This window comes from Chinchilla lanigera, unplaced genomic scaffold (assembly GCF_000276665.1).
Source record: "Chinchilla lanigera isolate Chin_1 unplaced genomic scaffold, ChiLan1.0 scaffold00021, whole genome shotgun sequence".
NCBI lineage: Eukaryota > Metazoa > Chordata > Mammalia > Rodentia > Chinchillidae > Chinchilla > Chinchilla lanigera.
The window spans coordinates 1303971-1331541 of NW_004955422.1; the positions used below are offsets into that span (position 1 = coordinate 1303971).

Here is a 27571-nt window from a genome sequence, read left to right on the forward strand (position 1 = left end):
AAAAACAAAAAAAAAAAAAAAAAAAAAAAAAAAGCTAATGAAAGTACCAGAGTCCATTTTTTCCAGTTTTTTTTATTATGGTAAAATAAACATAATGAATTTTACTCTCTTAACCACTTTTAAATGTACAGTTCAGTGGTATTAAATACATTCATAATGTTGTGCAGCTGTTACCAAGGTTGACCTCTACAGTGGAAACTTTGTGCCCATTAAATAGTAACTGCCCAGACTCCCCTTCCACCAGCCTCTGGTTACCCTCATTCTTCCTTCCTGTTTCTTTGGTACTGGGGATTAAACCCAAGGCCTTGCCTCTGGTAGGCAAGTGCTATACCACTGAGCTGCACTTTCAGCCACAATTGGTTGGTTTCTTTGGTGTTGAGGATTGAACCCAGGGTTTTTTCACTGTGCTACGTCCTCAACCCTTTATTTATTTTTTATTTATTCATTTTTTAAAGATAGGGTCTTGCTAAGTTGTCTAGTCTGAGCTTAAACTTTCAATCTTCCTGCCTCACCCTCCCACAGTACTGGATTACAGGTATGTATCTCCATGCCCAGCTAGTATTTGTCTTTTTTGTGGCCAGCTTATTTCACTTCACATAATGTTAGTTTTAGGTTTATCTGTGTTGTAGCATGTGTCAGTATTTCCTTCCTTTTTCTTTCCCAGTGTGTGTGTGGGGCGGATATTAAAGACTAAACCCAGGAGTACTCTACCTCTGAGTTACATCACTGATTCTTTTTATTTTGAGACAAGGTCTTGCAAAATTTCCCAGATCGGCCTCAAACTTGGAATCCTCCTGACATGGCCTCCTAAGTGGCTAAGGTTATAGGCACGTGCCCCTACATCCAGCAGAAAATTTCCTTCCTTTTTAAGGCTGAATAATAATTCTGTTGTGTAGCTGTACCACAATTTCCTTATCCACTTAACCTGTAGTTTTGATTAGCATTTTCCTATTGATTAGTGATGATAGACATCTTTTAACGTGATTATTGGTTGTTTACCCTCTTTGGAGGAAGTGTGTTGGAGTTTTGGGCCCATTTTTTTCTTTCATTCATTCTTTCCCTTTTTGATACAGGGTTTCCTTTGTAGTCTATGCCATTCTTGAACTTGCTGTGTAGCCCAGGCTGAGCTCAAACTCACAGTCCTCTTGATTCAGCCTCTCAAGTGCTGGGATTATAGGTGTGAGCTACCACACACAACTCCATTATTTTTAATTGTTTTTTTTTGTTGAAAAATTTTGGGTATTCTCTGTTACTGGATATGAATTCCTTATCAGATATATGATTTGCAAACATGTTCTCTCATTTTATTGGTTGTCTTTTTACTCTTGATAACTGTATTTTACCCACAAAAATTGAAATTTTAGTCCAGTTTGTTTTTGTGTTATTGCTCTTACTGTCTATAATATTTAGTTTCTCCAAGAAACCATTGCCAAATCTAATGTCATGTAGTTTTTACCCTGGAATTTTTCTAGAATTTTATAATTTTAGGTCTTTAATCTGGTTTGAATTAATTCTTCTTTTATGGTGTGAAGTAAGGCTCCAACTTCATTCTTTTGCTTGTCGACATACAGTCTTCCCAGGGCCATTGCTGGAAATACTGTCCTTAATGTTGGATGATCTTGTCACCCTTGTTACAAATCACTGAACTGAAAGATGGAGTAGCTCAGTGGTAAAGTTTGCCTAATATGTCAGGATCCTAGGTTCAAGCCCCAGATTCCTAAAAAAAAAAAATGAAAGAGAAACAAAATGAGAGAGAGAAAGAAAAGAAGAGAGGAAGGGAGGAGATGGTGGCAAAGGCTTTTAATCCCAGCACTCAGGAGGCTGAGGCAGGAAGATCACCACAAATGTGAGGCCAGTGTGGACTACAGAGTGAGACCCTGTCCCAAAACACAAAAGGAAGAAGGAAAGTGACCATATATGTAAGGGAGGAGTGGTTTTTTCCCCCTTCTCCACTGAGGTGCCAGGATTGAACCCAGGGCCTGCTACATGCTAGGCATGTGCTCCTCCGCTGAGTTATATTGCTAACCCTCCTTTTTTCCTTTAGTTTTATATTGAGATGGGATCTCTTATACTTGTGGTTCCAACCTCCTGAGTAACAAGGAGTATTAGATGTCTGCCACCACCTGGCCAAAGAGAGTACATTTAAGTGATCGATAAATATCATTAAATAATAAATTAAATATAGCAAGACACTTAGCATTAATACCATCACCTTATTTTGCTAATGTTCCACTAGTTGGTCAAGGGAAGGAGTACATTTTAAATGATCAGAAAAGATCATTAAATAATGAAATAATTAATAATGTGTAATAATAATTAATGTAATATTAATATTAATGAAATAAAATGTAATGTGTAATATTAATAACATTACCTTGGTCATTTTGCATTATCACATCACTTGGTCTCCATACCAGTCTAGATCTTCTCACCTTTGAACCATGTAGATTTGGGAAAAATGCCTAGTGGCAGCTGTCCCAATCTTTCAGTGAGTATGTTTCCTTGAGCGTGAAAGGTTTCTGCTGTAGATACAAAAAGTTTGATTCTCTTTCCCCACTCTTAGCCCCACCCTGTGTTCTAGCATGGAGTTAAAAGAGAACCAGTTTTTGAGTGAGCATGATTTAGAGCAACTTACCTTTATAATTGCATTTAATCACCTTAACTCTTAAGGTAGGCATTTCATAACCCTTGTTTTCCAGAAAGAGAAGACAAGATTTAGTGAGATTAAATGTTCTACACATGCTTTTTTAACTCACTTTGATACTTTTATTTTTGTTCATTTGATTACTTTGTTTTTCTACACTGTATCATAAACTTTTAAGGATGGAGATCTTGTTACTACTTGATTGTCCATGTATAGTGTACTTTCTGGCAAGTAGTATGAACTGGAGATGTATTTTAGAATGAACAGTGACAAAGCTGGCATTTGAACCTAAGTATCTCTAGTTACAAAATCTGTGTATACCTTCTTTGTTAGAGGAAATTGGCAGCTATTTTTTTCTTTACCAGCTTCTGCCTCTTTGGAAAATGAACTAGTCCCAAAACCTTCAGACCAGTCCACCGGGTTTTACTACAACCCACTTGGCTATTAACTCTCTCAACTTTTCCATGCTCAACCTAGGTGGCTTCCTCTTAAAAGATGATGAAAAATTCTTTTAGAAAAATATTGTTTTGCCAGGTGTGTTACTATAGCCTGTGATCCCAGCACTCAGGAGGCTGAGGCAGGAGGATTTCAGTGAGTTTGAGGCCATCCTGGACTACATAGTGAGATCTTGTCTCAAAACAAATTAACAAAATTAAAAAAAAAATTTTTTTCTATATGGTGGAGGCAAGCCCTTTCTGTTTCCATTTTGAAAAGATGAACAGGATAGTATCAGCATTTAACTTACTGAGCCAACTAGCATGTGGAATAAGTCAATAAATAAACATTTGTCAGTTTAAAAAGATGAGTAGATTTGTTCATTGTGATACCTGTCTTTACAGAGTGCTTTGACAGGAGAATGCAGAGATATGTACTAATCAATCAAAGAGTATTGTTGTTTGTTTAGACAGGCCCTCACTGCATTGCCTGCCTAAGCTGGCCTTGAACTCCTGGGCTTAAAGGATTCTTTGCCTCAGCCTCCTGAGTGGCTTGGAACTACGGATACACAACCATATTGTGTATTTTTCATTTTTAGGGGTAGAAAACAATCAAATCTCTCCATAAGGTTCTAGCATGAACATCCAAACCATACTACTGATTAAAAGTGACAAATATTAAAGATTTCTGTTTAGTTAAAAACTAGCTAGTTGTGGGTGTACATGGCTAGAATTCCAACTATTCAGAAGGCTGAGGCAGAAAGATGCAACATTTGAGGCCAGCCTGGGCATCTTAGCAAGACCTTGTCTCAAAATAAACCTTAAAAGGAGTGGTGTTGTAGCTCAGTGGTGCATAGGGCCCTGAGTTTGATCCTCCTACTGGAAAAGAAAACAGTTACGTTGAGAAACCACTAAAACAGTAAGATTCAATGAGTTGGCCATTTTCAGCATAAGTGGAAAAGTAACTGAAGATTGTATGACAGCCCCTCTTTTCCAATGCAAATCATATAGTTCTACAGTGAAAAATAAAGTTTCTTCTGTTGATACTGGGGCACTTTGAAATCACATATTTTGAGTAAAATTTATCACTTAGTGTCCTGTACTAATGTTGGAAAATTGTGGGCATTTCTTTTTTTTTTTTTTTTCTTCCGGTACCGGGAACCGAACTCAGGACCTTGAGCTTGCCAGGCAGGCGCTTTTGCCGCTGAGCTAAATCCCCAGCCCCTAATTGTGGGCATTTCAAAACATTAGATATCATTCACAAATTCATCTGTGCCGGGCGTGGTAGCACACACCTGTAATCCCAGCACTTGGGAGGCTGAGGCAGGAGGATCATTGCAAGTTCGAGACCAGCCTGGGCTACAAAGTGAGTTCAAGACCAGCCTGAGTGAGACCGTGTCTCAAAAAGACAAAAACAAAAATTCATCTGTCAGGGTAATATACTCCCAGCCCAACCTTTTTGTTTCATTCATTCATTAGCTTATTCTGAGTGAGAAGTGTTAATACAGATATTCCTCACTTAATGACCTACCTGTTTACTGACTGTTTGAACTTACGACCTGCTGCTCGGACTTACGATCCATCTTTTATTTGTACAGTACGCCCTGTTTATATAGTATTGTAATTTTTGCTTTTACGGTATAGTCCAGTACTGTAGTTTTATGTTCTGATATATATAAAAGTAGTGCGTGTAAGAGTTCCGCAAATAAAAGCAAAGTCATCAAGTTGGAGTTTCCTCTGACCATTTCTTTCTTCTGAATATTGTAATGTACACACTATGTATAATTCCTTATTTAGTGACCAATTCATTTAATGATCTGTTTGCAGCTCAGTTGTTAAATGAGGAATGTCCGTATGCATTCTGCGGATTACCCATCTGCCCCAGGGATGGTTTTCTGTCTGCTCTTGAAACTGCAAATTCTGTGGGTGTGAAAAATGCTTATTCTGGGGTGATCACTTATTTTAATATAATTAAAAGGATTCTATAAAACTTAAAAAGTTTAAAAGCCACTCTTCTAAATCCTTAAATGGTTGTTTTTTTTTTAAATTGCTTTTAGGCTGGTGGACTACCTAAAAAGGGAAAACCAACTGCACCAGGAGGTACAGGGAGCATTGGAACCAAGAACAAAAAAGGATTGGAGACCAAAGAAATAGTGGAGCCTGAGCTCTCGGTCAGTATCATGCACCATGCCTCAAAGATGTAAACCCATGGACACTTGAGACCTATGAGAAGATCTGGTTATTTCCTCTCCTTGTTCTACAACATATAGGGAATTGATATATTCTAGTGCACTGAATTTGCCTTGGACTAACCCTTTATGGCAGAAGACTTGGTTACTATATCATACATATGGGAGTGTTTTTTTAGTTTTACCTGGGGTATTTTTAATTCTTGCCATCTGTTTCCTTAAGCAATTCCTAATTTTAGCTTATTTTTATATCTTATAGATAGAAGTATGTGAAGAAAAAGCTTCAGCTGTCCTTCCCCCTACCTGTATACAGTTGCTTGACAGCAGTAACTGGAAGGAAAGGCTAGCCTGCATGGAAGAGTTCCAGAAGGTGAGTGTACAGGGATGAGATAACCAGTGAATATATTTCATAGCATTAACTAAAGGTGACAGGGGACTTCTGATTTTTTCGTAGCTCTTCAGTGTTTTATCTTTCAATATGTGTATTCTGTGGCTTCTGTAAGCTCATAGCTAACTACTTTGCAACAGTGTTAGGTTCTTATTCTGAATTATACAGCTTAGCTGAATTTTTAAATTATAGTACATGCTGATAAACTTACTAAGCAGACGGATCTCTCCACTTATACATGCTCATCATTTTGTATTTCCCCTGTCTTAGAAAGGTGCATGGTGGCTCATTTGGGCAGATACTGTGTGATTCTAATGAAAAGAAGGAGCTAAAGAATTTGAAAGAGCAGTGGGACTTTAGTCAAGAACCTTCTAGTCCATATCTGCCACTGCAGTGAGTTGGACCTGAGTTTGTACTTGAGATTCAATACTTAACTGCTTCTACCCTGCATAACTGTGTTTTTAGGAGAGTCAATACAAAATATGTATGAGCAGTTTCTGCCACATACTAGGCAAGTGAAAACTATTATTGTTACTTTGCTTGGAAGAAATTATTTGTGAATTCCTAAAATGTGATAATAATAAGTTTCAATGACACCGTATACTAAGCACCTATTTAAGAAATGAAGCATTACACCAGGTATAGTGGAGCATACATATTATCCTAGCACTTGGGAGGCTGAGTAGGAGGATCATGACTTTGAGGCCATAGGAATACTTTGTTTTAAAAAAACAAAAATAGCCAGGTATAGTAGGGCATGCCTGTAATCCCAGCACTTGGGAGGCTGAGGCAGGAGGATCACAGTGAGTTCAAGGCCAGCCTGGCCTAAATGAATAAGTTCAAGGCCAGCCTGAACTACCGAGTGAAACCCTGTCTCTAAGTTAGTAAGTAAAGAAAGAAACAAACATTGTAACGGAAACTAAGCTCCCTCTACAACTTTCCTCAGTTGCATTCCCCTTCCTCCTGCACAGGTAACCACTTCCTTGATTTTAGTATTTACCCTGCCTTTGGAAGTAATCTTTACTTTCTTTTAACTTTATTACCATCTTACTTTACTTCAAGGCTGTTGAACTGATGGACCGAACTGAAATGCCATGCCAGGCATTAGTGAGGATGCTGGCCAAAAAACCTGGATGGAAAGAAACCAATTTTCAGGTATTTTTTAGTTACAGATTTAACGTCTTTATTGAAGTAATTTCTGTTACATCGTCCTACGAAGAAACTTATGCAATTAGATTAGATAAATAAATGCAAAAATTATGTAACTTGTGTGATTTATACATGTGGTTTTTTCCCCTGCTTTTTTATTTATTTTTGTTTTTTGAGACAAGGTCTCACTACGTTGCCCCGGGTGGTCTCAAACTCCTAGGCTGATGCCATCCTCTTGCTTCGTTCTCTGAAGTAGCTGGTACTGCAGGTGCGAACCCCTGTGCCCAGCTTCCCCACTCCTTGTTCTTAGGTCTCAAAGTCCAAGTCTAGTCTTCACATATTTAAGGGGGAGAGAAACAATGAGATCGCTTTCCTGCTTATTTCGATAAAATATAAGTATGGTCTTTAAATTGCCATTGAAAATTTACTGCCTCGTCTTTTTTATAACCTTATTAATGATAATAGAGTGAGACTTCAAAGTACTAAATTATTAGTTTAAAAAGCGGTTGCTGGGGCTAGGGATGTAGCTCAGTGGCACAGCATCTGCCTGGCAAGCGCAAGGCCCTAAGTTTGATTCCCAGTACCAAAAATAATGAAATGAAATAAAATAAAAAAATAAAATAGTTGTTGAACCACTATGGAAAGCAGAAGGAAGATTCCTCAAAAAACTAAAACTAGAAGGTCCATTTGAATCAGCTATTCTCCTTCTAGGTATCTTCCTGAAAGAGTTAAGGTCCTCAATACTGCAGTGATATATGCATGCCTATATTTATAGCAACACAATTTGTAATAGCTAAGCTAATATGCCTATCAACAGATGAGCTGATAAAGAAAATATGGTACTTATACACAGTGGAGTACTGCTCAGTTATAAAGGATAAACTTGAGATGTCTTTAGGTAAATGGATGTACCTTAAGACCATAATCTTAAGTAAATCAGACACACGTTTAAATATTGCATTGTTTCTCTTGTATGAGAAACCCAAAGTATAAATATGGACCAAAATGGAAGATAAATAATAAATAAAAAGAGCTGTTTTAAATGAGGAGAGCAAGATATGGGGGAGGGAAAGAAGGGAAAAGAGAGTTAAAGAGAAAAAAATTGAAGGTGTCTTGGTTTGGAGCTTTTTGCAAGGTGAACAGTATAATACAGGACACATATTTTATAAGATTATTTATAATAGTCACCCAAAGAATGATACAAAAGAGTGCAGAAAATCTGTCCACACACTAAAGACCAGAGAATCCAGCCAAGGGCCTGGATCCCACAGAAATGTCCTGCATGAGTCCAGCTGAAGACCTAGAGCCCCTAACAGTGTCTCCCATGAATCCAGCTGGGGCCCAGAGCCCACGACAATGTCTCGTGCAGGCCTGTTTCATGGATCTGTGCTGGGAAGGCCCAAAGGTCAATGGTGGAATCTGGAAAGTGTGCCAGCGGGATGAAGGATCTGTGCTAGCAGGCTGAGGGATCTACGCTGGTACCAGGAAGCAATACTCAAAATAAGAACCAGAGCTCCCCCCAAAAGTACCATAGCCATCCTCAGCAACAGTGAGGTCCTGAGCTCCTCCAGTGATCAAGATAGCCGAGTTCCCATCAGGAAAGCCAATGTGACAAACTTCTCAAGGAGACTGAGCAGTGCACCATCTCCCCCTCTGGAGCCAGGAAGCGATGCTCAGAGTGAGGGCTAGAGCTCCCCCAAAGTGAACCGAAGCTATTCTCAGTGCCAACAAGGTCCTAAGCTCCTCAAAGGATGAAAACAGCTGAGTTCATCAGGAAAGCCAGCATGACAAGCTCCTCCAAGAGAAGCAACAGTTCCTTACAGCTTCTACCAGCTCCCAACAGCCTCTCAGCTCCCAACAGCCTCCCTTCTTCTCCAGTTCTGCTTCTTGTGCTGTTGGCAACAATCCCCAGGTGGGCCTCCCACACCCAGCACCACACTCGGTTCCACTGGGTGTTAGAAGTTGACCACCAGTTGTTAATCCACCACAGAAAGAGAAAAAAGGAAATAGAGCAGGACATTGTGCCACATGCCTGTAATCCTGGCACTTAGGAGGCTGAGGCAGGAAGATTTCCACTGTTCAAGGCTAGCCTGAACTACACAGCAAGACCCTGTCTCAAAAAAAATAAATATATAGAATTTTTGATGGGGAGGGGAAGAAGGATTAGAGGCAAGGGAGAGGAAGAGGACAAAAAAAAGAATTAAGATGTGATATACATGTACAAATCCCCCGTGATCAGTGTGATCATTGTGTACTACAAACAGGTATAGTAGTAACAAAAATAAACACATTTTTTTAAAAAGTGGTTGTTGAGGGAGGCTTAAGAAAATGACAGGATTGTTCACTTAGACACACTTAGAGAGCTTGTACTAAACTTGAAATGTGCCAGGTTTATTTTTGACACCCTGCTAGTCCCTTTTTGCCTCTCTCCTGCGCCTCCTGTTTTCTCTCTTGGCTCTTGCTCCCACATGCTACGTGCTCCCCTAACACCCCTGGTACAGCACCTCAGCCGGATCACCTGGCCCCACATGGGCTGAGTGGAGGAGGGTCTCGCCTTGCCCCCTCCCTCTTCATATGGCCACTCGACCTCTGTGTGCAGCTTCTAGATGGTTAAAAGAGAACACCTGGGGGGCTGGGGATTTAGCTCAGCGGCAAAAAGCGCCTGCCTAGCAAGCGCAAGGTCGTGAGTTCGGTTCCCGGTACCGGAGAAAAAACCTAAAAAAAAAAAAAAAAAAGAGAACACCTGACCACTGGACCTTCTGTAATCCTGGATCCATAACAAAGGATAATTTTATGTATGTATGTTGTATAACTGCTGAGGGTGTAAAACCCCCTGTTTTCTGATGCAGTGGTTGTTTAGTATATTCGTAGAGCTCTGCAACCCTATTAGAATGTTCTCATCACTCCCAAAAGAAACCTCTACTCAGTAGCAGTCACTCTATTCCTCCCCAACCTCGAGTCCCCGTTAATTGTTAATCTACTTTTCTGTCTCATGAATTTACCTCTTCTGGACATGAATCATCTAGTAGGTGGCTTTTGTGTCTGGCTTTTACTTAACATAGTATTTTCAAAGTTTACCTATATTGTAGCATATAACAGTTTTATTGCCAAATAACATTCCACTGTGTAGTCCCTATTGATTAGTTTGCACGTGGGTTATTTCAACTTTTTATCTATCGTCACTAGTGCTGTTACAAGCATTTCTATACAAATTTTTATTTTAACAGGGTTTCATTTCTTGGGTAGAGTTGCTGGGGTCATACAATTCTGTGTTGTTTTTTGTTTTGTTTTGTTTTTTTGTTTTTTTCCGGTACTGGGAATCGAACTCACGACCTTGTGCTTGCCAGGCAGGCGCTGTGCTGCTGAGCTAAACCCCAGCCCCCAATTCTGTGTTTTTGAGTAATTCACAAAACTGCTTCCCAAAATTACAACATTTTACATTCATGCCAGCAGTAAATGAAAGTTACATTATCTCCACACACTGGTGAATTTGTTATTTTTCATTTTTAAAATTCCAGTCATCCTTGGGATTATGAAGTGTAATCGCATACTTTCAGTTTGCAGCCACTGAAGTTTCTGCTCACCTAGCTTAGTGGTCCACTGGTGACGGAGTGATGTTGAACCTTTAAGGGCTTTCGCTGGTACAGACAGTCCAGCGCAGCACTTGTGGCACAGGTTCATCACCACTGACTAGGAAGATGTTTCCTGATGTTTCTGAACTAGTATGTCTTCCATGTCAGCAGAGGGTGTCTGTGTATGTGTGCTGGATACCTCTTCAGTTAATCCAAGTGAGCAACTTCACCTTAAGCCTCGCTTCTGTTTACACAGGGTCTTAGGATTGGCCAGAGCTAAGAGATAGGGCCCTTCTGTGTCTTTCCTCTGCCTGCACACTGCCTTGTGTATGGTCATGGCTCCTAGATTCTTGGGAATATATAGGTGCCTTTCAGAGTCTCCTGTGGACATTTTACTCCCCAAATCTTCCTTTTAATTTGAACAAGTTCCTTTGCCTCAACTAGTATTGCATCATCAGACCGCTACAATATTAGATGTTGAACAGTTGTCACTGGCTGATTTTGGCAAAGCCCTGGTAATAAGGCTTTCCCCAGGGAGCTAGCTAGTCTTGGCAAATAACGGATCCTTCACATGGCACTTTTCCAGGGAACTACCAGATGCTCACATGATGACAGTGCTTTGAGTTGGCATTTTTTGAGCAGAACTCCAAACTTGGCTTACTGGCCTTAATGACTTTACAGTCCTGTGTTTTACGATTGCCGTAGTTATGAGACTGCTGGATTGTCTTTGTTTGTCTTTTGGCGTTTTCTGGGGTTTTGTCTGTTTTGCAGTACTAGGGACTGAACCCAGAATGTTTGCACTCAGCTACATCTCCAGCCCCTTTTTTTAAAACTTTGAGACCGGGTCTTACTAAGTTGCATAGGCTGGGGTCGAACTTGGAATCTTCCTCGCTCAGCCTTCCAGAGAGCTTGGGACTACAGGCGTGCACCATCACACCAAGCTAGACTGCCGATTTTGAAGGCTGCTTGGAGGTGAGAAGAGGAGGATGAAAATAAGGCTAATTAAATTGCCAGAAGGGTGACTCTTCTTACTGAGATTTGGTAGCTCTGCTTTAAATTTCCCTTGCATTATTTCAAGTCTTTGGTTAATTTTGAGGGTTCTGAAAGAACTGTTGCAGTTCTTGCCAGTATTATCGCTGCTTTAGCGGCGATCAACTTTCCAGAAGTCTGCATCCCAGAAGTCCTGCCTAAGATAATTAAATCTTAGGGTGCTCATTACATAATGGATCTGTAGTTGTTGGAATTTCTAGTAGCTGAACAAAGTAAAAGAAAATACTCAGATACCACAAAGGGAAATATTTTTAGGGAAAGTGTTCATAAGTCCCATGTGTCTGTCATCATATTAGTATCTTTAAGCTATTTTCCACAATTCCATTCTCCCACTTAAAAAACCTATAAGTCAGCCTGGCATGGTAGTGCACACCTGTAGTCTCAGCACTTGGGAGGCTGAGGTAGGAGGATCATTGCAAGTTCGAGACCAGCCTGCACTGCAAAGTGAGCTCAAGGCCAGCCTGAACTGCACAGCAAGACTCTGTCTCAAAAAGACAAAGCCAACCCTACAAGTTCTCTAAAATCTCCCAAGTTCTGTGCTATTTGTGCATGTGCAAGGGTTGTAGGTTTTGTGTTGGCAGCAGTAGGATAACTCTGAGTTATGTAGTCAGTAAGATGGTTTGTTGTAATATTTTAAACTATGTATTCAGATTATTGCAAAAATGCAGACTCATCAGAGTAGTAATATATAAATCATATTTTTCAGTTCATAAGCTTTCCTCTTTCGGAACATGGACTATTTGGGTTTTTTTCTCTTCATTGTCAGTTAGCTCCTTTGATATCAATTAAAAGATAAAAATTGTTTCGCTTCTTTGTTTAAACTTCTGTTTTCAGTTTGGTTGTTTTCTCAGCGACCCTCAGCTATGTTACAGCTTCAGGCTATGTGAATAAATAAATGAATGTCTCTGGCTGATTTACAACTTTATGATACTTATTCTCAGGTGATGCAGATGAAGCTTCACATAGTTGCTTTGATTGCCCAGAAGGGAAACTTTTCCAAAACGTCAGCTCAGATTGTGTTAGACGGCCTTGTGGACAAGATTGGAGATGTGAAATGTGGAAATAATGCGAAAGAAGCCATGACAGCAATGGCTGAGGCTTGTATGTTGCCGTGGACAGCGGAGCAGGTTGGTGACACAGCTGTCTTTCCCCAGGGCTTCCTAGCTGTCCCCCAAGTGTAATGTAAGCTTGCTAATTAATATCTTAAGTAAAAGTGTTTTTTATAATGTATTTTTATTTCTACTTTGATAATACACTGTTGCCTGATAATGGAAATTTATCTAAGAATGTTCCATAGAAGATGACAGTAATTTTCTCTTTTTTTTTTTTTTTTGGTTTTTCTCCGGAACCGGGAACCGAACTCACGACCTTGCGCTTGCCAGGCAGGCGCTTTGCCGCTGAGCTAAATCCCCAGCCCCGACAGTAATTTTCTCTTAAGAGAGTATAATCCAGAGTGATCACCAGTGCAAAGCTGTGCACTCCAGTGTGCTTTTAACACTACTACTGTATCTCTGACCTCATTTTCTTTTGTAGGCAAGTCTTTTATTCCTAAGTCCTTCCTTTAGTTGTTGTAGTGTCAAAAAAGCCAGGCTTAACCCTTATCCACCTTAAAGACATGTTACGTTTCTCCAACAAATATGCGAGAAAACACAGATTATTCACTGTTGTTTTTTTCCCATTGACAGGTTATGTCAATGGCTTTCTCACAGAAGAATCCCAAGAACCAGTCAGAAACTCTGAATTGGCTATCAAATGCAATCAAAGAATTTGGTTTTTCTGGGTAAGTCAGAAAGAAATCAAGTAGAAAATTGTTTTGCCAGTCTCGAATTGGTGATCATATCATATTTGTCATAGCTACCTGTACTGTTGTGGTTTTTTTTTTTGTTTGCTTGTTTTGGGTTTTTTGGCTTGTTTTGGGACAGAGCCTCACTATGTACTTCAGCCTAGCGTCAAACTCACTATGCTAGCTCAGGCTGGCCTCCAACTCATAGCGATCCTCCTGCCTCAGCCTCCCATGTGCTAGGATTATGAGCAGGTGCCACCACACCTGGCTATCTGTGCCTATTTTTAAAAGAACTAGAGCTGGGTCATCTGTACAAACGGAAGAAGCCTTTGTTTACAAATTCTGTATCTTGGGGCCAGAGATGTAGCTCAGCGGCACAAACACCTGCCTTTTGAAAAGCCAATGTCAGGGATTTCTAGTCAAATCATTTGGATATTAATACATATACTCACATTTGCTCAGAGACTTGCAAGGCACCTTGATGAATTAAATGCTCTTAGAAAGCCTTCAATTGAAAAGCTTGTTTAACTTTGTTTAACTCACTATTTCCCAAACTTACTTATATATAGAAAATACTTATATATTTTATTTAACAAAATTTGACAGAATTTTCTTTATCCTAGGAACTTTTTTCTTTTTCTTTTTTTTTTTTTTTTTTGCTACAGGGTCTTCACTGTGTAGTTCAGGCTAGCCTTGAACTCATGGTGACCCTCCTGCCTCAGCCTCCCGAGTGCCGGGATTATAGGCATGCATCACCATGCCCAGGCCAGACACTTACTTTTTAAAGCACCTTTCCAATAATTCATTTGTTATAGTCCTCAGAAAATCACCTGTGGTATTTTGTTGCCCTCAGTTTATAGTTAAAGGAATGAAAGCACAGAAAGCTTCAGTTATCTGTGTTCTATGTCATAGCTAATGAAGTGGTAAAGCCAAGATTTGAATCCAGGCATTTTGATTTCCAGAGACCCTGTAACTGCTATACTGTGTTGCCCTCCTCTGTGCCTTTCTACTTTTTATTAACACTGTTAATATCTTAGAAAACAGTATTTTAATTCTACTGATTGAAGAAACACTACTCTAGAATTTGTCATTAAATTACCATGCAAGTAAAAATTTGCTTGTCATATCAATAGCTGTATTTTCATGTAGTTGAGGCTATTGTTAAAATTCTTTTTGTTGTTGATTTGTTTTTAACTAGGCTCTTGCTATGTAACCCATACTGACATTGAACTCACTATGTATGTAGCCCAGGCTGGCCTCCAGCTTTCCCACGTGCTAGGATTATGGGCATGCACCACTACACCTAGTTGATGTTATAATTCCTCCGTAATTGTGTAGTTTTTTTTTTTCCTTTCATTTCCCTTCCCTCTCTCCTTGCTTTTTTTTTTTTTTTTTTTTTTTTTTTTTAGACAGGGTACCGTTTTTTTTTTTTTTTTTTTTGCGCTTTCCTCCGAGACAGGTTTTGCTATCTAGTCAAGTCAGCCTTGCCTGTGCTGTCCTCAAACTTTTTTTTTTTTTTTTTTTTTCCTTTTTGTTGAGACAGGGTCCACTATATAGTTCAGTCTGGTCCTGAATTCACTATGTAGCCCAAGCTGGCCTTAAACTTGCAGTGATCTTCCTGCCTTAGCCTCCTGAGTGTGTGTATCACCACATCTGGCTTCTTTCTTTTTTCTTATACAGTGCTGGATTAAGCCAAGGTCTTGATGTATGGAAGGCAACCACTCTACCAGTGAGCTACATCCCTGGCCCAAGTGTACAGTTTTGATGTAAAACTAATCTGTTGGCATGTCACATGAAAGCCAAGTGCATATTTACCTCTTATTTATCCATGATCTTTCACTTACTCACTTACATATGGACGGCACTATTCAATTTGTTCCAGGCCCTTGGAATGCACATGGACAAAATTAAATTCCTGCTTGTATAATACATATATCTGCATAAGGGGATATATATATTTATATATAGATGTATAGATACATAGATATATAGTGATAAACTGGGTGTGGTGGCGTACACCTATAATGAGCGTTCTGAGAGGCTGAGGCAAGAAGATTGAAAGTTTGAGTTCCACCCGGCCAACTTAGTAAGACCCTGTCTTACAACAAATGCGCTGAGAGTGTAGCTGAGTGATAGAGCACCTCTGGGTTCCATCCCCAGTACTGCCCAAAATAAACGGGGGAAAAGTTTGGAGCAGGAGTTTGAGCAGGAGAGTCACAGAATCATTCTTACTATAGTCAAATATAAGATTAGTAATCTATTCTGATAATCCTGCAACAAGTTACAGTGGTTTGGAAGATTGTAGAGTGGAAGTGTGGTCATTCAGGGTAGCTTCTGAAAGTAGAACTGAACAGGACATTGGACAGAAAAGAAAGGTGAGTCCTGGATGATCTGTTGACTCTTAAGTGTGACCTGAACACCTGGCAGAAAAAGTTGGAGCAAACAGTGGGAAAATAGGTTTTGGGGGTTGGAGGGTGAAGTCAGTTTCATTTTGATGTACTGGGTTTAGGTATCTGCTAGACATAGAAATGGAAAGGCCACACCAAACACCATGGCTCATTCCCATAATCCCAGCTACGGCTGTGGCAGAGGCTGAGGCAGGAGGACCAGATTCAAGGCCATCCTGGGCAATTTAGTGAGACCCTGCCTCAAAATTTTAAAAGGAGGTAAGGGATTATAGATGTAGCTTAACGCTGGACCACTTGGCTGGAATGTGCAAGGCCCTGGGTTCAATCCCTGGCATCACAAAAAAGGTGTATGTGGCAGGGGTCACAAAGTCAGATGAGTACGTGAACCTGAAGTTAAGAGTTCAGGACTGGATTTGGGAACCTTAATTAAACATAATAATATTAATCAGTTGTTTGAATTGTGTCAAAAGGTCACTTTAAAGTGAGTGTGGAGCTGGACGTGGTGGTGCACTCCTGTAATCCCAGCACTGTGGGAGGCTGAGGCAGGAGGATCGTTGTGAGTTCAAGACCAGCCTGGGCTACAAAGTGAGCTCAAAGCCAGCCTGAACTGCATAGCGAGCCCCTGTCTCAAAAAGACAATCAATCAGTCAATCAGTCAATAAATAAATAAATTGAGTGTGGAAAGAAACTATACTCCTCTAAAGGGTGCCAATCCTAGAGGCTGCCTTTATAAATACTGTTGAATATTGTGAAAATACATGTTGTTTCTTCTAGGTTGAACGTCAAAGCTTTCATTAGTAATGTGAAAACCGCTCTTGCTGCTACAAACCCAGTAAGTACATTCCAGCATATATAGTATGGGAGAGTTACCGCTATCTCTCTCTTCTGATTTGGAAAGTTCTTTTTCTTCTCTCCGGCAGGCTGTGAGGACTTCCGCCATCACCTTACTTGGTGTGATGTATCTGTATGTTGGTCCTTCTTTGAGAATGTTCTTTGAGGATGAGAAGCCTGCCCTCCTGTCACAGATAGATGCAGAATTTGAGAAGGTAAAAGATCCACAAATGATACAATCCAACTGGTGAACTTGAAATTGTGTATTAAAGACTAACAGTGTTTGTCAAACCTTTGGAATAAAGAATATGTATGAATTGCTAGGTATGGTGGCACAGGCCTATAATCCCATCACTTGGGAGGCTGAGGTAGGAGGATCACCATGAGTTGGAGGCCAGGCTGGGATCCATAGTGAGTTCAAGGCCAGCCTGAACTACGTAGTGAGATGCTGTCTTGGGGAAGAAAAAGAATATGCACACATTTACTTTTATGTGTATAAAGTGTCCCTGGAAGAATTCATAAAAAATTGATGACTTTGTGAGGAAGATAACTAGGTAACTGTGGTGTAGGAGAGGTTTTTCTCTTTATGTCTTTTTAAAAAATATATTCAATATAACTTTTTTGTAAAGAGAAAAAAATGCGTTGAACCTCCTTGGATAACTTCTGAGATTCCTCAGTGTTAATAGATTTTCTCTGAGTTGTATTGGGCATACAAGTCAAAAGACAACATCATGATTGAGAAATCAAAGCCTGTAAAGTTTGTGTGAAAATAACTTTTGCCGTGTGACCTCAAAATTAAAATCTAAGTAGGAATTTAAAACTCTACTGTATAAATAAGTACCGTGAAGGAATGAGAACATGGGACACAGGTACCCTCTCTAATCTGTTCGCGGTCATGCTCATCGTTTTCATTAGCCTCCTCATTTGTGTCTAGATGCAGGGACAGAGCCCACCTACCCCAACCAGAGGGCTCTCCAAGCACAGCACAGCAGGTACTGATGAAGGAGAAGATGGAGACGAACCAGATGACGGGGGCAATGATGTTGTTGATCTTTTGCCAAGGACAGAGATCAGGTAGGTTTCACTCCGTGTTTCACTCTGAGGAACAGTTTGATTCATTGTGCTAAATTCTTAGTGGTACCTTCTTATTTTTAATTCAGTGGAGGAAACTTCTGTGACATATTCTTTTGGTAGTCTAGAATTAAAGGATATGTCTTGATTTTCAGTGATAAAATTACCTCAGAGTTGGTGTCTAAGATTGGTGACAAAAATTGGAAGATCAGAAAAGAAGGACTAGATGAAGTAGCAAGTATTATCAATGAAGCAAAATTTATCCAACCAAATATAGGTGAACTTCCAACTGCCTTGAAAGGTCGACTCAATGATTCAAATAAAATCCTGGTACGTAGAGCCCTGTGCCTTTTCTTTCTCTCCCTGTCCTCTTGATGTAGAAGGCTCTTTTTCAGTGCAGCTTTCAATAGCAAAAATTAGTGATCACTTTATTTTGAACTAGAAATTGTTTCTTACAGTTTCTGAAGTGTGTCTCAGGATAATGTAGATTTATTAATTAAGCTTTTGTAAGTTTCCAAATTTGCTTTATATAGGAATCTGATATTAAATACCTTTGTATGAAACTACTTGTAATATATAGAAACATACTTAATTTCTAATTTTTTAATCTAGATTTTTTTGTCAGTTTTCTTAGACTTAAGGCTTTACTTTAAAATTGTAAAGTAAAAAATAAATAAATAAAATTGTAGAGTAGTATGACTTGTGGTCTGACATTCTAATAACATGGTCTTGGGAACTGATGATAAAAAGGCATAGCCAGGTGCAGCAGCTCCGACCTTCTGTCCTAGCTACTTGGCAGGCTGAGGCAAGAGGATTGAAAGTTCAAGGCCAGCCTACTCTGCATAGCAAGGCCCTGTCTTTTTTTTTTTCTTTTGCGGGCAAGGGCTCACTGTGCAGTTCAGGCTGGCCTTGAGCTCATTTTGTAGCCCAGGCTAGTCTTGAACTTGCAAGACTAGCCTCGGCCTCCCGAGTGCTGGGATTACAGGCGTGTACCATCACAGCTGGCTTTGCAAGGCCCTGTTTTAAAACAGGACAAAACCAAACAAAGGGTTGGGGTTGCAGCTGATGTTAGAGCACCCCTGGGCTCAATCTTTAGTACAGAAAAAATAACAAAGAAAAAAAGGCCTGAAAATTATTCATAAGCTAATTAGAGTGAGATCACAACAAGGTGATTTCCCTGTCTCATAGAAATCTTCTGTGTTGACTGTATAACAGCAGTCTTGCAAAACCTTTGAGTGCAGCTTGCTGTGGTTTGAACATAAAGCGTTGGCTTTTCCATTCAGGTGCAGCAGACGCTGAATATCCTCCAGCAGCTGGCAGTAGCCATGGGCCCAAACATTAAGCAACACGTAAAGAACTTGGGCATTCCTATCATCACAGTCCTTGGGGACAGCAAGGTAAGCCAGCTCTTTTCATCACAGCTCTGTTCAGGAATAGGCCAGTCACATTCTCAAGTTAAGGATTGTTCTCTTTTCTAAAGTACATGTAAACCTTTACAAGCTTAAAAAGATGAGACTATTCGAAAGAATTAACGTGTTTATATTCCAGGTAGTATTAAGGTGACTAAATATATCAGTTACTAGCTTTGTGACCCTTTCATGATTATCCTCGCTCAGGTTCAGGTTTTTTTATCTGTGAAATTTCTTTCTTAAGAAATTGTGTCTGTCTGTACATTGTATTGTTCCTCTTTGATGTATTATGCTGCTGTTTATGGTTATACCATCATTGTATAAAGTTTTGATGTAGTGAATAATTATATGAATTGGGGGATTTTGAAGTTTCTTTCTACTCATCTTTTCACTCTGAACTGTTAGGGCAAGTTCTTTTGGTAGTTCAGTTAGATGTCTGTACTTTCGCAGTCATAGAAGTCACTGAAGTGTCGTAGAGGGTTGCAGCACACCTTTTATACTTAGCCCCACCCTAAGTACTTTAATTTCTCTATTTTTGTGTAATTCATTTAACTTGAGGAATTGAACTTTTCTAATATTTATATCAATGTGTCATTCTGTAAATACACATTAATATAAAACATAATTTAAATATTTGCAAGGTTAGCAATTTTAGTCTTTTTTTTAATTTTAAAGAGTAAAAGAAGGATAATGTAGTAATAGGGGGGCTTATTGAATTACAGACAAAGTGGTAGGAAATTATCAATGGTTGTTGTTTTACATATTGTTATCTACAAGATAGTTTCTCAGGAAAACAAATAAACGAATAATAGTGAGCTATAGACAAAAGTGGTAGGTTATTATCAATGGCTGTTGTACTGTACTTTGGTATCTTCTAAGTGGTTTCTAAAGAAAATAAATAGGGCTATACATGAGTGACCAATTGAATAATCATTGACTTCTCAATGGTTGCTGTAGGAAACACATAGTAATAAACATACATCCATTTACAAAATAGCATAAGAAAAATATAAACATTACAGAGTTATAAACAGATTAGTAGGAAAATATCAATGGCTGCTGTAATACATGGTGGTATCTTCAAAGTGGTTTCTCAGGAAGACAGATATGCAAGAAAGATCTAACAAGTAGTTACAGCCTAAGGGTTGTCAAAAATAGCGTATTACCTCCTCACCAGTGACTCCTTTCACTGAGGTGTGACGGCTGGAAGGAAGGCCAGGATTGAAAAGAAGGACCGAGAGACTTGCACCTGTGTCTAGCAACAGGCTGTTTTCTTGTTCCTCCATAGACATGATTACCCAGGACTCCTCCATGGAGAGGACGGTCTGGCCAGAGGGAGAAGGCAGAGTATGCCCCGGGCCCCCTCATTCCTGTTGGACTAACTGGTAGGATGGGTCCGAGCTCTGGGGCCTCTGCTTCAGAGGGCAGACCAATCTCCAGTGGTCACCTTTGCATTCAGGGCATGGCCCAGGGGGCTTCTTAGGGCCATTCCTCTTGAGGTGGCCTGGCTTTTAACAGTGGTAGCAGATGAATGCAGTTGTCGAGTTCTTCTTGGGGCCCCAAGAATCAGACTTAGGGTCTGTTTCTCTTGATGCTGCAGCAAAAGCAGCTGCTTTTTCTCAGTCTCTTTGTTTTCTCTCCTTGGCCTCCTGCTCGTCACAGCTATAGAATACTGAGGAGGCAATCCTTACTAACATCTCAAATGAGCCTTCTGGGGCAAAAGCCATTTTTTGTAGCTTTTTTCTCTCCAGTCTCCCAGCACATTGGGACCCCACAACCACTTAGTGTCCTCTCCCCCAACCATCAGCACAGGCAGCAGGAATCTCTGTGCAGACCTCTCCGGAGCTCCATGCGCTCCTCCAATGCAGCCTGTACTGTCAGGGGAAGAATGGCTTCCAGGGGGTCTCCCCAGGTATTGCGCAAGGTCCTCCTGGTTTCTAGCTTCCAAACAGCTCTGGTGATCCTGGTCAACTACACCTCTGAGTCTTCAGGCGTAGTCTGTAGTCTCATGTTCTCCGAGTCCTTGTTCAGCAGCTGCTCCTCCGCTGACTCTGGACCTTTCTGGTTCTCAATGACAGGGGCAAGAGCGACCCATTGTGTGGCATGTATTCCCAGGGGTTTCTCCATGTTGGGATGATACACACACATCCCTGGGCAGGCCTCCGCAGCTGGTGCATGGCAGGCCAATTGTGTCATTGCTTCTCTGGGCCATGATATTTCTCAGCCGCGTGGCGGTACTGGGCTGTGCACCGCCGCGCAGCTTCCCGGACGCTGGCTGCCTACCTCCTGGGCACCTGTGCGGCTGGGGTCTGGCCCAAAGGCCAGAGCTCCCCACCATGCAGCTTGCCAGGTGCAGGCGGCTTGTCTCCCAGGCGCCTGTGCGGCTGGAGTCTGGCCCAACGACAGGAGCTCCCCGCCACATGGCTTCCCGGGTGCAGGCAGCCCACTTCCCGGGCTTCTGTGCTGCTGGAGTCTGGCCCAAAGGCCGGAGCTCCCCTCCATGCCAGCAAGTTAGTCTTAACCATTTTGAGATCTCTAACATGAAGAACTCCCATTCTTTAGCAGATAGTCATAGATTATTTGGGTATTCAAAAAATAAAAATTATAAAGTTTATCTCTCTTACATGATTTTAATTTAGGTTTATAGTTCTACTTTCCCTCAGAGATTTTTATACAGTGATAGAACCAGTTTCCGTTTCACAGAAGATAGTTTCAAGCATATCTGTGTAGATCTTAGAGGAACCTCTGTTATTCACATTCATAAAATGAAGTTTTTACCTTCAAACTCCAGCTATAGTTGATAATTATTTTGCCAATTCTTGTCCCTATTCAGAACAATGTTCGTGCTGCTGCCCTAGCAACTGTGAATGCCTGGGCAGAGCAGACTGGCATGAAAGAATGGCTGGAGGGAGAAGATCTGTCTGAGGAGCTCAAAAAGGAGAATCCTTTCTTGAGGCAAGAGGTTAGTACTATAAATTAATCACATGCTGCATTTCTTTACCTCTTTCTGGGCTAGAGCCAATCTAATATATATTTATGGTTAAATGAATTTTATTGTAAAATTTAAAGAAATGAAACCAAATTCCTGGAGCTTTTGTGTTTATGTGCTTCTTTGTCCAATCCTGTGGTTCTGTAAGAAAACCTTTTAGAAGACTAGCTTTTTGTGGAATTTTCTCTTTTCTTGAACTCCTAAGTGGTATAATCAGAAGTTTTAATCAGAACATAAAAATAGTTTAACGTTTATAAAACTTCATCAGTGTAGTCCATCATGCCAACGGAAGAAGACTATAATGATATCAGTTGATGTAGAAAAAGCACTTGACAGAGCCCAACACTCATTCATGATAAAAACTGAGCAAGTTACGTAAGAGAATTATCTCAAGTTCAGCAAATATATCTGCAAAAAACCCTCTACAGATAAAATCACAGTGGTAGAAGACTGAACCCCACTGAAAACAGTGCAGAGATGTCAGCTGTTTAATGTCATTCAAAATAGTACTAGAGGTTCTAGTTATTGCAGTAATGCAAGGAAACAAAATGAAAGATTACATGACTGTGTACAACAGAAAAATCTTAAGAGGCTGGGTGTGGTGGTGCACACCTCTAATCCCAGCACTTGGAAGTGGAAGCAGGAAGGTTGCTGCAAGTTCAGCCTGGCCAGCCTGGGCTATATAGTGAGTCCATGCGAGCCTGGGCTACATGGCAAGACCCTATCTCAAAAAAAAAAAAATTTTAGACAGGGCTGGGGATATAGCTCAACAGCATAAGTGCTTGCCTGGCAAGCCTGAGGTCATGAGTTCAATTCCTGATACCAAAAAGGAAAAAAAAACTATAGACAAACTAGAACTAATCAATGAGTTCAACAAGGTTGGAAGATACGAAATCATCACACTTTGTTCAATCCCCAGCATCTCAAAAATATGTATCATATTCAAGACACAGAAATTATATGTTGGTCTAAGGATGTAGCTCAGGGATGGAATGCTTGTAGCATTCGTAAAGCCCCGGATTCAATCCCTAGCATTACAAAATAAGGTGAGGGAGAGGTAAAAATCATATTTCTTTATATGAACATGAACACATGAAAACGACAGTTAAACCAGACGTGGTGGCACACGCCTGTAATCCCAGCACTCGGGAGGCCGAGGCAAGAGGATCATTGCATGTTTGAAACCAGCCTGAGCTACAAAGTGAGCTCAAGGCCAGCCTGAACTGCATGTTGAGACCCTTTCTCAAAAAAAAAAAACAGACAAAAAAAAAAGAAAACCACAGTTAAAAAAAAATACCATTTGCTACTTTAAAACAAGTGAAGCCCCTCAGTGTATGTACAACTTAACAAATACAGAAACTTGTAGAATACTGATAAAAGAATTCAAAACCCTGAATAGAGAGACATGTTGCATGGATGACTTGACATAGTAAGAACTTTCTCTCTCACCATCTATGAATTTAATGCAGTTCTTGTCAAAAGTCCAGCAAGATTTTTTTATAGACACGGACAAGCTTATTTTAAAATTTATATTGCAAGGCACAGGCCCTAGGATAGCTAAAACAACCTTGATGAAGAAGGAAACATTTGGAGGAGTCACTCTACTGTGCATTGTGGCTGACTTTATTGCTAACATAATCAAGACAACTGATACCAGTGAGAAGAGGGCAACATGACAGTAAATACATAAGTCAGTGGAACAAGAAAGAAAACCAGATCCCGATTAATGTGATCAACTAATTTTAAACAAAGTTACAAATTAAATCTGTGGAGGAAGGGTAGCCTTTCATCAAATGATTTGGAGCAACTAGATATCCATAGAGAGAGAAGGTGAACCTCAACTTAAACCTCACATCTTATATAAAATTAAAATAGATCTGGGGCTAGGAATGTAGCTGAGTAGTAGAATTCCTGCCTAGTGTGTGCAAGACCCTCAGTTTAATCCCTAATAATAAAGCAGATCTTGGACCTAAATGTAGAACATAAACTGTAGAACTTTTAGAAGATAACAAAATCATACAGGACCGGAAAGTAATTTTAGACTAAAAACATGGCCCAGCTGGGCATGGTGGCACATGCCTATAATCCCAGCACTCAGGAGGCTGAGGCAGGAGGATCATTGAGAGTTTGAGACCCAGCCTATGCTACAAAGTGAGCTCAAGGCCAGCCTGAACTGCATAATGAACTACATTTTTTGTCGAAAAGACAAAAAATAAAAATCCAAAATAAAAACACAGCCCGTAGCTGGGCATGGTGGTGCACACCTATAATTACAGCACTCAGGAGGCTGAGGCAGGAGGACTGCTGTGAGTTCGAGGCCAGCCTGGACTACATAGTGAGACCCTGTCTCAAAAAACAAAACAAAACAAGGACCAAATAAAAGGAAAACCTTATAAATTGGATCACATCAAAATTAAATCCTTCAAGGTTAAGGATGTAAACATTTTTAAATTAAAAAGTTTATGTCTACAAAAGACTACCTGAAGCCAGACCTGGTGGCACATACCTGTAATCCTAGCACTCAGGAAACTGAGGCAGGAGGTTTGCTGCAAGTTCAAAGTCAACCTGGGCTCTACATTGTGAGTTCAAGGCCAGCCTGAACTACATAGTGGGACCCTGTCTTTAAAAAAAAAATAAAAATGATATATACAACAATTTAAGTCTCCAAGGAATTATGCTGCACACAAAAATCAATCCCAGACATACTGCTTGATTCCATTTATATTTAGAAATGGTGAACAAGTAGTAGTTGCCAGGGAACAGAGGAAGGGGCAGGAAGAGGGATAGGGGTGGTTATAAAAGGGCAACTGGTGAGGGGGACACCTATTTGTAATCCCAGCACTCAGGAGGCTGAGGCAGGAGGATCACTGTGAGTTCAAGGCCAGCCTGAACTACATAGTAAAACCTTGTTTGAAAAAGACAAAAAAAAAAAATAAATAAAAGGGCAACATGAGGAGCCTTTGTGATAGGAACTATTCAGATCTGTTAGCACATCCTTGATAGTATTGTGTGAAATTATATATATAAACTAAAATTGAAATGAATCAGAGACCTTAAATCTGTTGGAAGATAGAATAGGTAGAGCTTTTAAAGTATTACTGATGAAGGAAATTGGGTAAAGATGCTTGGGATCTTTCTATATTATAATTGCAAGTGAATCTATAATTAATAAAACTTAAGAACTATTAGAGCTTTATAATTTAATGCCCAGATCACAAATAATAACAAATTTCCACTTGAAGCATATGACCAGTCTCTATTTCCTTTGGCAGCTGCTGGGCTGGCTGGCTGAGAAACTACCTACGCTTCGTTCCACGCCCCAAGATCTAATTCTCTGTGTTCCTCATCTCTACTCCTGCCTAGAAGATCGAAATGGAGATGTGCGAAAGAAGGCCCAAGATGCTTTGCCATTCTTCATGATGCATTTAGGCTATGAAAAAATGGCCAAGGCTACTGGGAAACTAAAGGTACCACCTCTTGTTGCTGCTGTTGCTGTTAAAACCGTTTAAAGCTTGAACATGAATTTATATAAGTAAAAAATATATTATCTACAATAAGACTCAATTTGAAATCTCAAGTCTCATTAACCTAATGAGACCAAAATAAAATATTTAGCACTGTAGACCCTCTGTAAGTCTGCTCACTCCATGGGGTGAGAACTGTGACCTTCTAGAATGATAGTTACTTCAGGGTGACTTCATAATGTGTGCTAGTTCTCTTGCATTACGTGCTGCTGCCTTTATTTTGTTGTTATTTCAAGACTAAGAGCTCAATCATGTGTTTGACAAATGTAAGCTTAGTATAAATGCAGCATTCACATCATGTCCCTCTTCTGTTACATTGTCTCTCCAGCCAACGTCTAAAGATCAAGTACTGGCCATGCTGGAGAAAGCCAAAGCTAACATGCCAGCTAAGCCCACTGCACCTGCTAAAGCAACATCCAAGCCAGTGGGAGGGTCAGCCCCAGCCAGATTCCAGCCAACATCAGGTAACTATTTTGAGAGGGTGGACAGGGAAGGAAGTAGCCTGAGGTAATTCTAAAATAGTATCTATCTGTCCTCTTCTTACCACTTTTCTGAAGCTTAGATGCCAGTCCTTCTCTCCTTCCCTCTTTCCTCAAACAATTGTCAAGTACTTATTTTATACTAAGAACTGTGCTAAAGGGATAAGATAATTACTTTGGTTTCCAGGTCCACAAAGGTGTTCGGATATAACACATTGAAATACTCCTTCCCAATCAAAAGGAAAAACAAAACAAAATGAAACTGAAATAGTCCTTTCTGAAGTATTCCATTCTGTTTTTAAGGTTCCCACAGCTATTTTCTCTTGAATATTCTAGTTAGAAGAGGAATTGGGATTATCTAGCTTAATGCGTTTTATTAACAGATGAGGAAACAAAAAAACTAATGACTCTTACAAAGTCAAATAGCCAGCCAGTGCTTAAACCAGCCTAAAATTATACTTAGTCACAAATGAATTCTTCCGAAACCACACTTGTCTGTTTGCTGAGCCATCCTAATGTTTGTTGGTTTGTTGGTTGGTTTTTTTTTTGGGGGGGGGGTTATTTTTGTTCTTATTGGTTTATTGGTTTGTTTGTCACCTTGTTTTAAGGAGGTTTTTTGATGCTGAGGAGTAAGTCCAAGGGTTTATGAATGCTGAGCATACACTTTACCACTGAGCTACATCCCGAGACCCAACTAATCTTCTTTCAGGGAAGGTCCTTGATATCTTCATTCTGATGTTAAAAGGCTATAATGTATAGCCTGTAAAAACTTCATTTTCTAGACATTGTGTTTAAACACAGTATTTTTCTGTTCAGTGGGGCGTGAATAGTTGATGCTTTTTGTTTTGTTTTGTTTTTTTGGTTTTGGGTTTTTTTCCGGTACCAAGAATCAGACTCACGACCTTGCACTTGCCAGGCGGGCACTGTGCCACTGAGCTAAATCCCCAGCCCCAGTTGATGCTTTTTATAAGGTTAGAAATTGTGTGTGTGTAAAATTCTTGGTATCAAAGTACTTATGTAATTTTAACATTTATTGGATCTTGTTTTGTAGAAAATAATGAATCTGAGAGGTGACAGTCCTCCCCTTAAGCAAGTATTAATCTGGCAAAAAAATGCTTTCTTTAAAACTGCTACTTAGAAAATAATTTTTAAACTTCAATTTAAATATTGTTATAGGAAATGTAGCTTTTTTGAAATAACATCTTACTGTTACATTTAAAGAAGAATGGAGAGAAGCTAGGGAAAACATCTGGGGCTGGGGCTGGGGCTGCAGCTCAGTTGAAGACCATCCAGGTAGCATTCACAAGACCCTGGGTTCAATCCCCAGTACCCCCTCTTACCCCCCAAAAAAGAAAAAAACTACCAGGGGTGGCGGTACATACCTGTAATCTCAGTTTGGAAGGCTAAGGCAAGAGGATTATGAGTTTAAAGCCAGACTAAGCAGTGGAGCCTCTCAAAATTTACAAAGGGTGAGGGATATAGCTCAGTAGTAGATGCTTAGCTTTCATGAGGTCTTTGGTTCAATGCTCCATACCAAAATAACAAAAGAAAACAAAGCACCTTGTGAATTAATACGCTTAAAACTATATGTAGGCTTTCAGTCAGGCCTAGTAGTACCTTTCTATAATCCAGCACTCTGCGAAGCTGAGCA

The 27571-nt window shown here is 40.0% G+C and overlaps 1 protein-coding gene across 1 annotated transcript in view; it reads left to right on the forward strand.

The window, feature by feature from the left end:
• Positions 1-27571, forward strand: part of Ckap5 (cytoskeleton associated protein 5) — a gene marked incomplete in the record, with an annotated part of 87638 nt that overhangs the window by 37285 nt on the left and 22782 nt on the right. Inside the window, 13 exon segments of the mRNA XM_013514063.1 lie at positions 5136-5249; positions 5527-5637; positions 6718-6810; positions 12368-12553; positions 13112-13206; positions 16392-16449; positions 16538-16663; positions 17383-17522; positions 17675-17849; positions 18803-18916; positions 21762-21890; positions 25190-25384; positions 25770-25905. Of these exon segments, the coding sequence (XP_013369517.1) occupies positions 5136-5249; positions 5527-5637; positions 6718-6810; positions 12368-12553; positions 13112-13206; positions 16392-16449; positions 16538-16663; positions 17383-17522; positions 17675-17849; positions 18803-18916; positions 21762-21890; positions 25190-25384; positions 25770-25905 (1672 nt within the window).